The sequence below is a fragment of the Cydia amplana genome, chromosome Z (genome assembly GCF_948474715.1).
Source record: "Cydia amplana chromosome Z, ilCydAmpl1.1, whole genome shotgun sequence".
NCBI lineage: Eukaryota > Metazoa > Arthropoda > Insecta > Lepidoptera > Tortricidae > Cydia > Cydia amplana.
Genome location: NC_086096.1, coordinates 29,558,449 through 29,571,655, shown reverse-complemented (window position 1 = coordinate 29,571,655; position 13,207 = coordinate 29,558,449). Strand labels below are relative to the sequence as shown.

Genomic DNA, 13,207 nt, shown 5'->3' with positions numbered 1-13,207 from the left:
CTAGGTTGCCTATCTTTTTCCGGTCACTATTATGTGGTTGCCGTGTTTAAACAGGTGATTTTATATCGATAATTGTTTATATCGATGTTGGGTTGGAGTGGACGAATTCGGAAGTGGACAAGTTTGGAAAGAGACAAATTAGGAAGTGGCCAAAGTCGACCGGAGGGGTCCATTTGCCACTAGAGGCGAAAGACTATAATATCATACTTTGACTGTAATTCTGTATGTGAAGATTACGGCTCTGTCGAACGCGGATTGTTCCCGTGTAACGTCGTCTTTGTGAGTAATAAATTTGCGCTAATTGCGGGCTATTGCCCCAACAAAAACGAGTCAAGTAAGTAATGCCTACACAGATTAGTTACCTACTAAAATATATTGAGGACACTAACTGTATACAAACATAGAAGTGTCTAAAGAAATACTTACATATACCTACTCAAACAGCGCTGCACATACGTAACTTACGGTTATTACTAAATTGAAAACACGATGATTCATTATTAAATTATACAACGGGACTTAATCGCGTATCTAAGTTTTAAGATTTACCTCCGACGTTTCGAGGACGGCGTTGTCCCCGTGGTCTCGGAGAAGACTCAAAACTTAAAACTTAAAAGAGGTAAATCTTAAAACTTAGATACGCGATTAAGTCCCGTTGTATAATTTAATAATGTGTAAAAATCGTGAAAGTTTAAATCACGATGATTCACTTGGTAATAGGTAGTATACCTACTCGTAGTATCTAATGGCGATGATCAGTGATTCAAAAACACAGGGCAAACCGACAAGAAGACTTATTCGAAACGCATGTGACTTAAACCTACTTATTTGATATCTAGGTACGTAAATAGTTACACTTATTGCTATACAGTTAATTTCATACCTACTATGTACCCGCATACCTTCTGATGCAGTAGGTACCTGTGTTCTTCAGTATCAGTTTCTCGAGACTAAGATTTTCTATTAAAAGACCAATACGAGTAGCCAAGCTAGGCAACAAATAACTCTTTAAATATATTTTTTTAAACGAAAGTATTAGTGACCACTTCTCCATACAAATGCTTTCTGGATATTGACATTATTGAAAATATTTTTAGGCAATTTGATATAGATATAATATCATTATCCAGGGAGAAAAATGGGGACTACGCATAGGTACACATATATGCAGTTTTTAATTTCTAATTTTAGAACGTGTATTGACGTCATGGCGCTGATCACACAGCTATCCTTAGGCGTATATACATAAAGGCGTCCTTGGCGCTCAAATGGTTTATTAGTCACTTTCTCTTGCTCATTCAGGTACTTCCTCATTCTAGCGCCCAGAAGGTTAACATATAGGTAAGTCGCAAATATACTCGTCATACAAGTATGACCTTGCTGATACCGTACATCGTATACGCCTATCACAAGCATGTTAGTACTTAACTTAATACCTATTTTTTTGTTCAATTAACGCAAGCGTTTTTTGCTCACCAGTTAGCGCCACTGTTGATGGAGGTCCAGAAAAACAGATGTCAAAATTCATCTATGCTTATTTTTATAAAATTAATACGTTAATATCTGGGTGACCGAGCTTCGCTCGGAAAACATAAAAAAACTCGAAAATACGCGTTTTCCCAGAGATACGACCTAGCTAGATCGATTTTTCGCCCCCAAAAACCCCCATATAGCAAATTTCATCGAAATCGTTAGAGCAGTTTCCGAGATCCCCGAAATATATATATATATATATATAAATAAATAAATAAACAAGAATTGCTCGTTTAAAGGTATTAGATAGATAAATACACAAAGGTATTTTAACCTATAAATTTGCCGTTTTTTCAACCAGTTTAATTTTACATATATTTTAGTTGGAACTTTTTTAAACCACTAACATTTATTGAGCTATATCGATTGTTTACCATGATTATAATCAAAAATGGACAAAGATTTACTACGATTATGAATAAGTAGTGAAAAAAGCGATAAAAAAGCTTGAAACCTCCAAAACTTCGTTCCTCCAAAGATACTTAGTTTTTTTTTCCTACGATTGAAAATCAAAGAAATATACGCTCGTGCACGGAATAGGCCCTATGACGGAATAAGCCATAATAACCTTACTATAATTTTCACCTACCGTTAAAATTAAACCTTACCTGTGTGTCGGTGTGACCTGCGACAGTAAAATGCCGATAAAAATGAAAGGCCTCGTGAACAAGACCATCATAAGGCCGGTCCTCACTTATGGCAGGTAAATATGGCCAGTGACCCAGCGACATGTCCAAGCCATCCATGTGGCAGAGATGAAAATGTTGAGGTGGATGTCAGGCATTTCCAGGATTGATAGGGTTCGTAACGAACACATCCGTGGTAGCCTAGGAGTGAGAGACGTCGCCGATAAGCTCCAAGAAAGTCGTCTGAGGTGGTTTGGGCATGTCAAAAGAAGGTCGCCTGAATACGTAGGCAACAGAGCCCTTAGCTTCGCCTTACCAGGCCCGAACAGGAGGGGCAAACCAAGGCAGCGGTGGCGTAATGTCATCGCCAAAAATTTATATTTTAAACGCCTGTGGGTTAGCAGAAACCGATGTCCAGGATAGAGCTAAGTGGAAGGAGAAAAGTAGGAAAGCGAACCCCGTCACAGTACAGGACAAACGCTAGGAGGATGATGATTACAATTAAACCTTACATTAGGAACAGTCAGCTGCAGAGAAAAAGTACGCCCTATACGAAAATAAATTTTGTATACAAAGGTATATATGCAATATAAATATTTATAAATTAGCATTGCTGGATAACTTTTCTGAACTAAATGGTATACCAGCGAGCGAATAACAACTAAGGGCATAGGCACAACGCTATTTTTAATGCCCTACGATCGACTGCGATATGATATGATGCATGTTTGACCGTTGTGTTAAGGGTCATGAAAGATAGAAGCTATCATAATTACCAATGAAGCGTCCGAGGCGTGAGCCAAGCAGTGCACCAGCGCTGGACACCACGGCGCACTTCGAGTAGCGGCGACCGCGCTGTAGCGGCTCGGGCGGCGCCACCAGCCCGTGCTGCGCCAGCGGCTTCTCCTGCCCAGTCACCGTACGCACGCGCACCCGGCCCAGAGCGCACGCCACCTCATCTCGCGACCGCAGCTGCCCGTATGACCCATTAAATCGCACATGGTAAGTGTTCAGCTTCTCCACCCCAGAGCGGAAAACATTGCTGTCATAGGACAAAACTCTGGTCAACTCCTTCTGAATCGATTCCCCGAATATAGATGTGAGAGTGGCACATTCCGCAGATTCCGAATCGTTGCAAAAGTACTTGGTGCTATCTAGTTCTAATACAACATCATGAATGTTTGGAAATCTAGGGCTGCCCTCTATCTTCCTGATCACGTTAGTCGGAGCAGTTGATCTGTTTTGACCGGTTTCCTTTGCCATTTTGTTTCTTATATAAGGAGCGACAGCTGACCGGCGTTTCTTATCGGCGTTTAGCTTGTTAACGTTCAGAGCTGTTCTTGAAACAATTTGATCACCATGGTTCGACAAAGATGATATATTCACAGGCATGTGTTTAGAGGTTCTCCAGGAGTTGATGATGAGTATATTTACGTAACCTATTATAACAATTAATGAAATTATAAAAACTACAATCAAAATTATCACTTTCATTCTAATTGTTCACGGAAAGTAGTAAGACGAGACAGGATGAGCACGTGTGAAGATGACACGCGAAATAAAAGACTTTGAGACAAGATCAGGGTTTGATGAGCTGGGCGCTGGGCGCCGGTCAGCGGGCACCTCCCACCGGGGACAGAGCGCATGGCGCGCCTGCGCGTCAGAGCTGTCAAATCGTGTGAATGACCTAGTTTGCTCCACTGACCCCAATAATTCGGCAAATATTACCTATTCGTTCAAAATAAAATTAATATTAAACCAATTTAATAATCATAATCAATAGAATATATTATAGGTTCATATTAAAGGGATTCAAAAATTACAACCAACCTAGAGTTATGTCGTAACGTAAACAAGTTATGCACCGAATTGTGTTCAACAATTGACATACCGACAATAAGAATCATGACGCCTATTCAGTAAACGTAATACAATAGTATACATAAAGAATTTTTATTTTTATTTCCATTTTTTTGGATATTAAAGAAAAGTACCTGGCATACAATTATTATTTTTGACTACGTAGAACATTATTTCATGCACCCCATTTCCAATACAAAATGAACACACCTAGCGTGTTCTTGGCAGTGAATGTGTTAAGTATACTTACTCTACTTTAAACTTGAAGTATGTAAAATAAAATAAATTACATCAGATAGGTAACACAATAACTAATATTAGGCACCACCTTACACATACTTGAATGAAACTACTTCCAAAACAAGCTCTAAAACACTTGTGTTTTAGGTATACTTCGCTTCTCGGATTAAATATGCGCAGAAGTAGGTAAGCACTTTATGCGGTAAAATGAATGATGAAATTGATGAAATTGCCTATATCGTTATTACCTCGTGGTAAAATCCTCATGCATACTTTTGTTAAGTTATTATTAACGCTGAAAATACAAAATATAGGCAAGTAAATAATAAATTTATGATATGTATTACTAAGTGTCACTAATTGGAGGTATTTTGATTATTAGCGTGTTTAGGGTTAAAATAGTATACGGACTTTCAACTAATGTATTATTTTAGTTAAAAAAAAATACAAAACTTAAAAGCCAACGAATAAACTAAGATTTTAAAACAATGGCAGCCTTTTTTTATTTAGGTACTAATACTCCGCCCCGAACCATTATAATAATATATTTATGTTATATTCTATACTTAATTACTAGGTAATTATGAACATAGAATTTTATATTTTAATATACATGGTAGAACTAGACATGTTAATGTTAATATTAAGTTAATCCTCATAATGACTAGATATTCATAACAGCTTCAAACTGCATATTAACTTATAAAAAAAAATAACTTTTCGGACACTACATCAGGATATTGTATCATTTGAGTGTGATGCGCATTTATTTTTAATTATAATAAAATGGTTATACTTGGTCAAGCAGATCTTGTCAGTAGAAAAAGGCGGCAAAATTGAAAAATGTAGACGTTAAGGGATATCGTCACATAGAAAATTTAAATTTCGCGCCATTTTTTACTGACAAGATTTGCTTGACCAGCTATAGATACTATTTATCGATTAGGGGTAAGTGCCGCGCCACACGAAACAATTTGTCGTGCTTGCTTCTTTGTTATTCGAAGAACACGAAAGAAAATAAAAAAATGTTCTTCATTTAAGTACATATTGCACCATGTGTAAAACTCACATACACATGTGTACACTGTACACATGCAACCGTGACGCCACTTCTCGGTATTAATTAGTTCGAGGGATTTGTTGACTTTTGTATTGCATTAATAGCTTAATGCATTTTGTTCCAAATAAACATATTATCCATTGAAGAATATTTTGATGAATTAGAGTGATATCTTTTTTATCGATCGGACTTTTTATTTAAGTAAGTATTTAATATACGTGCTTTGAATTGAAAGGAGTATGTTAGCCCGCAAAATGATTCACTTATAAAACCGACCAAGGGCATGTCGGGCCACGCATAATTGAGGGTACCGTACCTTGTTGTCAATGTTTATTAACAGAGCCCGGAATTTTCGCGGCAAAACAAAATACTGTCGCAATCTTGCTAGAGTTAGAAACATTTATTGTCGAGTGTGTTGTCTAATAGAAGAAAAAACGGTCCACTGAATAAAAAAAATATTTATTAAGAAAATTTACGGCATCGTTCATATTTTACATGCCATTTTGGCTACGGAACCCTAAAAAGGAGTATTTTATTAGTATATTTTTTCTACTCCAGCACTTAAATGTGTCAATTAAATGACTGACAGTGATATCTAAAGCAATGTCATTTGAATGCTTTGTCTATAGGCTCATAAGATGACTGCTAGCAGTCATCTTATGAGTATAATACAACTGCTTTATTTTTTTTAAAGATACAAGTTCCGATCATCTTGATTGAAAGAGGTATGTTTTCATTTACAATAATAACTCTTTTTTTTTTTAAATAATAACTCAATTTTTTTTAAATAATAACTCTTCTTTTTTAATAATAACTCTTTTTTTTAATAATAACTCTTTTTTTTAATAATAACTTTTTTTTTTTTTTTTTTTTTTTTTTTTTTTTTTTTTTTTTTTTTTTTTTTTTTTGCTGCAGCTGTCATAGAAAAAGTAATGTATGCAACAGCTCATAATTGGTTCTTAAAATTCTCGGGTCTTTTTTTACAAAACTCGACTACGTCTCGTTTTGTAACTTCGACCCTTGAATTTTAAGAACCCTTATTATATCACTGTTGCATAAACTACTATTAAATTATTCGCGAATATAAGAAAATAGTTCTTCTTTCGTGGTTATTTTATAATTGTTTTATTTGTTTAGTAGCAATTGACACTTTTTGAAAGATAAGGATTACACAGTTAAAGCAAAAAAATTACACAGTTAAAGCTTTAAGACTTGAAATTAGTCTGAAGTTAATTAATTCCAGTTACGAAAATTAAGCATGTAAAATGTATTGAATTGTACATACATATTGTATTTCTTATTTTATCATGTTTAACTTCGGAATTAAACTAGCACTTTGGCCCGTGCTGAAGGCCCACGCTCAAATATTTCGCAACAAAATGAACAAATCTGCAGTTTAAAGTAAAACTGTGACACAAGCCTATTGATATCAACAGCACATCTCGACAACGTGCTGAGTTGAAACACTTTGGCTATATGGCTCGCGCTTAACAAATATACAGATATGTTTCAACATTCAGTACCGTCTTTACCATAAGGGCATACGGGGCCCGTGCCCAGGGCCCACATCCTCAGGGGGCCCCCAAGAACAGACAGTAACAGTATATTTGATTACCCATAATAAATAGAAGATCATAGTAGAAAAATGTTAGTTTAATTAGCTTTCTTTACTTTCCAACAGGGCCCCAAATTCTTTAAGATGGCCCTGTCAACATTTAATTCAACTAACCAGCTGTCTTGTGGTCCACTGACATAAAGCAATCCCTGTAAAGTTACTACAACATGGGATGTCCATGTACCAATTTGCTTTTTTTCGCTCAGCTTTGCTAGACCTTACGGGCGGCGGGCAAGCAGAGTAGAGTAGTGTAGTATCGGAAGCATGGCTCCACCAAGCATTATAGCCCCAAAGGAAGGTTTATGCACTAACCTGTAAAGACGGAAACGGACATAAAAATATCGTCAGTTACCTAGACACACTGCATACTAGAAAAAATGGAAAGTTAAACTCCCTCGGGTGGGAATAGCCAATTTTAACCCAGCTATTTCCATTTGAAAAGTTAACTTTCCGAACAGAAGAGATGATGAAAAGTTCAAAAGTGTCCTTAATCGTATTATTAAGTATACACATGACAATAGGAGTGCAACAAGACTCACCATGGGATAGAAGTGACGAGCAGAGTGTACGAGAAGGACAGCACCAGGTTGACCCACACCCTGGTGCAGCGTCGAAGGCTGCTTGATATCCACGCCCACTGCAAGACTGCAACAAGTCACGTCTGTCAACTTAACATCTGGTAACTACTTAATAATACAAACCAGTGACGCAGGACAAAGGAATTTTTCACACCACCTATCAGAAAAGAGCGTTTCTTCCCTGCTAGGAAGGATCAAAGTGGCACTTTTCCTCCCTGCTAGGAGTGATCAAAGTAACACTTTTCTGTTCTAGCACACTATTTATACATTTTTTGCACATTATTTTTTTAGCTTAAATAATCTGTTTAAGCATCAGATTGTGTCAACACTAAGATTTTTTTATTTTCCTTATAGTTGATGTGAAAAGCAGTATGTGTCACACGGTATCAAAATTATTTCGTCTTGGGCGTTAACACTTGAATCCCTCATTACGCTCAGGATTCAATGTACGCCCTTGACGGAAATATATCATTTTGATCCCTTGTAACACAAACTACTATTAGGCGCACCCCACCGGGGCTGAAATTATGAGAAATGCGCTGGAATCTTTTTGGTCAATAGGACCTCTTTTGCGCCTGAATGCGGCGTACGGCGTACGCGCTGCACGCGAGCTGCCTGAGCGCATTTTAGTTTAAGATTGATCATTAATAAAGAGGTTTGCGGGAGTTGCGCTCATTAGGCGCGTAATCTAAAGCAGAGCTGCTTAAGTGGCGCTGCCAATCATAATTTTTAACCCCTGACGCAAAAAGAGGGGTGTTACGGTGACTGCTATAATTGGGTACTTTCCTCTACTTAAAATAAATTATTTCACACCGTGCACGAAATAAAGCACCAAATAATTATTAGGAAAACATAGATAGCAGTTATTTTTATTTAAACACAATTTCTATTTAATAAATCGGATGGAAGTATAAAAAGTAGGTGACTGGCCTGTGACGTCACTACACACGATTTCATGTGAATTCCATGCTAATCGTTTTGACAGTTCTAAAAAAGAAGCTGATTTGACTATTAGGAAAGTAGCCAATTATTGACCACTACATAGTAATTGGCCACTCCTAGCAAATCAGAAAGAAACAATCCAAAAGAAGTCTTATTGTTTAAGAGTCGCGACTTACTATAATAGTGGCTAGGACCTATATGACGCCAAGTCTGTCTGTCTGTGGCATAGTACCTTTCCAACGGATAGACCGATTTCGATGCGCTTTTGTTAACGTGCAAGCTAGATTCCTTGCGGTGGTTCTTTGGTTGCGGTTGAGAAAAATCGATCCAGCAGTTTGCAGAGTATCAGCTCTTTTCCAAAATAATGTAAAGCATTTTTGGCATAGAATTGATTTTTGTGCATAAATAAAGCATGGGAGTTTTTTATTTTTTATTTAGTAGTTATTACTAATGACTTCCTGAGTTTATTATTATTCTCTTTATTTATTTTTGTCTTAAGTTAGGGTTTTTATAACATATAAAAACACTTACAACACAATAAAAAATACATATAAACACATTATAAAAAACCTAACCTAGGGTGCCGCCGCTAGGGGCAAGGCCCAGCCTGCCGGTGGTCAGGGCCGCAGAGAGAGGAACCGACGGACTATCCGCGCCGTGTCCAAGATCACCGCCTTCTGCATCTTATTATTATTATTTCATAGAGGAGTGTAGACTGTAGTTTACTTACACAGAGTGACCCAGTCCGGGTGCAGCGTCATGGCGGACGCGAACACCTGCACGAAGCCGAGCACGCGGTACTTCCATGTGTTGGCGTGGGCGGCGCGGCTCTCGAGCTCGTGCAGCTGCTTGAGGCTGAACGAGCCCTTCCGGAGCACCGAGATGGGGTCGGCGGCGGGGAACCCCGCCGGGCTGTATGACTGCAGCACCCCATTCTCTACTACCCCGATGGCTGTGTACTGTAATCATTTTGGATACTTTTAGCGATCGAACCAAATAGGTGAACATTCAAGTACCTAATATAGTTCTTATACAATGCCGACCATGTCAAATATTTCCTAGTGAAAAACGACCATTAATAGTATTATATACATAATCAGCTGTTTTGTAGAGAATCAATATTTTCAAGCAGTATTTCCTTCTATTATGAAGCATAGTCGGGGATCGGAACCGGTTTTTTGCAAAAACTTAGAAATAACCATATTTTTCGAATTATTTTATACTTGAAATATAGGACTCAGTTGTGTTTGTAGGTTACGACTTCGTATTATTAGATTGCTCAATTAGAAATGAAGTAATTAGCAAAGAACGAAAAAATACCGTTTCCGTTCCCATACAAAAACTACCGATATCCGATCCCTGACCATAGTTGTTACCGAACAGGTACATCTTAAGGTTGTTGACACAATTAAATAGTAGCCATTCCGTAACCTAATTTATTGTTTACAATAGTGATTGCCATCTATCCTTCCACGAGGACACTAGACCTTATTAGGGCAGGTATTTAGTGTATTTACCAAGTGAAACAACTTGCCTAAACACACCTTAAGTTCATTACAGCTCGTTACGTAAACAAAACGACAATCGTCAATTGACTTTTCCCAATACAAAAGTGAAAAATATATAGGATTGAAAGAAAAAATGTACGTGATCAATTCTTATTTACGCTTTTCGATTTCGTTAAGGATCACCGATTGGTATCTATTGTCTACGGCCCCAGACCTTATTGTTGTAAATGTTAACTGAGACGGTAGTATATCGGTGCGTGTCACACTCACGATGTCGTCCTCCCGGCCCGCGTAGGAGAAGTGCACGCGCAGGTCGCCGACCTCGTGGTGGAGCGCGCTCTCGCCGTGGTAGTAGAAGCCAGAGTGTAACTTTATGTCGCCGCGGTCGGGCCGCGAGTCTGACCAGATCTCATAGTAATCGTTCACTTTTCTCTTTACATCTACGCCTGAAAAACCATACGCACAAAATAGTTATTTTCGATACAAGTGCGAAAAAGAGGAAATTCGAAACGAGTGACGATAAATTAAAACACAACCGAAGGGAGTGTTCTAAATGACACGAGTTGCGAATTACCTATTCGCACGTGTATCGAACAACGTTTTACAGTACATATGGCACTTTAAAGTTCCGACATACGCACGAATAGTGCTATTTTACGCACTAGTACTGTAATAGTAACATATTTTTTTTTTTTGTTCTGGTTTGAACTGCCATCAGTCGGTAACGACTATAATCAGTTTTGCTGTATATAGTTATTAAACAATAGTAACATATTGTTTAATTATCAATTAAGTACCAGCACCTTCAGTGGCTATTTGGAATAATTGGCCCTTATAACCTATTTTAATGGCAAGTGGTGACTTTCTCATGAGAATAGGGATTAATACATCTCATGAGAATATTCAAGGATCAATTGTCACATAGTTTTCTTTGATATAAAACGAAAAAATATTAATACCTAAGGATAACCAGCCGATTTTAACAGTTTCAGCAATATGTGTCTCACTGAACAGCGGCATAGAAGTTGGGTTTTGATGGCCAGGCCTTATGTAGAACAGGTTGGAGTCAACCACAAAGTCTCTCCAGTCTTTGTGATACCAATAGGTTTTCTGTGACTCCTCTGCTGGTTCGCTAAGAAAATTATCTTGTTCCCTGAAATAAAAAATTGCTGTTAACCAGACTAAAAAATCTAGGTATGCAAGAGTTGGGGATTACCATCATTTTGATATATTATAAAAGACTAAGCTAAGATGTAAATTATACTTGTACAAAATGTATTTTAGTACTTTGACACTTACGTGGCTTCTTCAATCCATTGGTACATCTGGACCCTTTTCCTTAGCTTCACAGCTTGGACTTGGATGTTGTAGTCAGGCTCGGATATGGGCTCCAACACCCGCAGAGGCCCAACAATGTGCACAACTCTACCTTCATACCGTGCTGCCTCATCGGCAGTGTGCACATCAATGCTTACAGCTGATGACACTAGCTCCTCCAGCATCAAACTGCTTTGGATAGTATGGCTCTAGAAATAATTAAAAAAAAATCACATAGTAATAAATGACAATACATCAAATTCATCAAAATGACTTCTATTTAAAGGATTTGAGATGGATGAGAAATAGCATCAAGATGAGATCAGTCATGCACAGGAATAGTGGCACACTAGGTACTGGATTAAAATTATTTATTAACTTATTATGTATTTACCAAATAAATAAATATTTAGGGGACAATCTTACACAGATCAACCTTGCCCCAAAGAAAGCAAAGCTAGTACTAAAGGAGAACAAATATTTCAAATAAAAATATTAGGATCTAAATAAATATTATATGGAAATAATAAAGATATCAGATTTGCTAGCAATTTATTTAAAGATGATTTACCTCTGCCCATAACAGAAAGTATGTAACACCTGCAAAAAGAACTACACTCAAGAGAGTAGTCAGCCATGTCTGCTTAAACTGATTCTTGACTGCATGAAAATCCAGCTATAAATTTAAAAAAATGTGTTATCACATATACAAACGAAAATAATGTTTAATTAATTATTAATTAGGCAGAAACCTACTAGAGTACATTCTGTTTTTAAGCAAAACCTACTCTTTGGCTAATGTCACACATTCCCGCACCTAAAACCCCGATGTATGGTTATTAACCTAGAGATTGTGGGTTCAAAGTGTTCAAACTACAACTCAACCAATGAGTGTTTTGACATATATGTATGAAATATATCTCAGTAGTGACGGAAAATATCATCAAAAACCTAACAAATCCCAATATTTAGATTCTTGTCTGGATTGTTACAGTTAGATGTCAGTATTGGCAGTCAGTTTTGTAAACACTAGCACCTGAGCCAACTACTGATATTAGATAGCTAAGAAACCCTGCAGCCCCCTTTTGGATGTAATAGGATGCAATGCTGGAAACAGGAGATGCAGGCAGTTGAATCCACAACAAACTGTCTCAATAAAACAGCTTCAATAAAAATACCCTTGAAATTAACGATGTTTAAAAAAGCATGGTGTATAACATCCAGTGTGTTCAGCTCATTTCGAACACCTCACCTGCTTAGCTACTTCTACCGCAGTTCCACAACATTTTACCCTATTAAAAATAGATTGTACAAGTGCAAAAGAGATAGTCATTATTACCACATAAAAGTGCATTAACAAAACAGTTTCTTTTACCTATATTGGAGATAGTTGCAAAGCTACCCGGTCACCCGGTGTCATAGTGTATGGCATCAATTGGTAAATAAACACAAGAAAAGCTCTCACCTTCACAACACATACTTTGTGGAGGTGAGAGCAAAATATTTCATAGTTATGCTTACCGGCATTATTTTAACTAACTGAATTTATTTTTACTGGAGTTATTTTGATGCAACCAAAGTGTCGATCGCTGTAATAACCTGCTATGTACACACTACACACATGATATGTAGTACAAAACGAAAATAACTGATATGAAAATGAACCGACCGCGCAAAACAAGAAAAGATAAATTACAAATTAATATAAATTCTTCCTATTCGGATCTCGGATCGTATCTCGCCGTTTTCGACGGAGCTAGACTTTTTCTAATTTTTCTATTATAGTGTAGTTCCAAAATGGTTCCAAAACTAACCCCTTAACAGGAGTTATAGAGTAAAAACGTACATCAAATTCCAACTAGACTGTAAACTAAACACTAAGCTGATATTTTAGCCTTTTAGCGTTTTTTCTTAAACAAAAACAGTTA

General features: G+C 37.2%; 2 protein-coding genes across 2 annotated transcripts in view; both read right to left on the bottom strand.

Moving 5' to 3' along the window:
• Positions 1-3,716, bottom strand: part of LOC134660995 (beta-galactoside alpha-2,6-sialyltransferase 2) — a 30,541-nt gene extending 26,825 nt beyond the window's left edge. The window contains exon 1 of the mRNA XM_063516890.1: positions 2,936-3,716. Within this exon, the coding sequence (XP_063372960.1) occupies positions 2,936-3,653 (718 nt within the window). The 5' untranslated portion in view covers positions 3,654-3,716. The remainder of the gene's footprint in view (positions 1-2,935) is intronic.
• Positions 3,717-7,073: 3,357 nt separating this feature from the next.
• On the bottom strand, positions 7,074-12,818 carry LOC134660787 (transmembrane protein 43 homolog). The gene is made up of 8 exons (XM_063516576.1): positions 12,801-12,818; positions 11,851-11,955; positions 11,262-11,488; positions 10,922-11,115; positions 10,233-10,408; positions 9,185-9,413; positions 7,474-7,579; positions 7,074-7,246 (listed from the first exon to the last, which is right to left on the bottom strand). The coding sequence occupies exons 1-8, from the start codon at positions 12,804-12,806 to the stop codon at positions 7,153-7,155; spliced, it is 1,137 nt and encodes a 378-aa protein (XP_063372646.1). The 5' UTR covers positions 12,807-12,818; the 3' UTR covers positions 7,074-7,152.
• Positions 12,819-13,207: the final 389 nt, after the last annotated feature.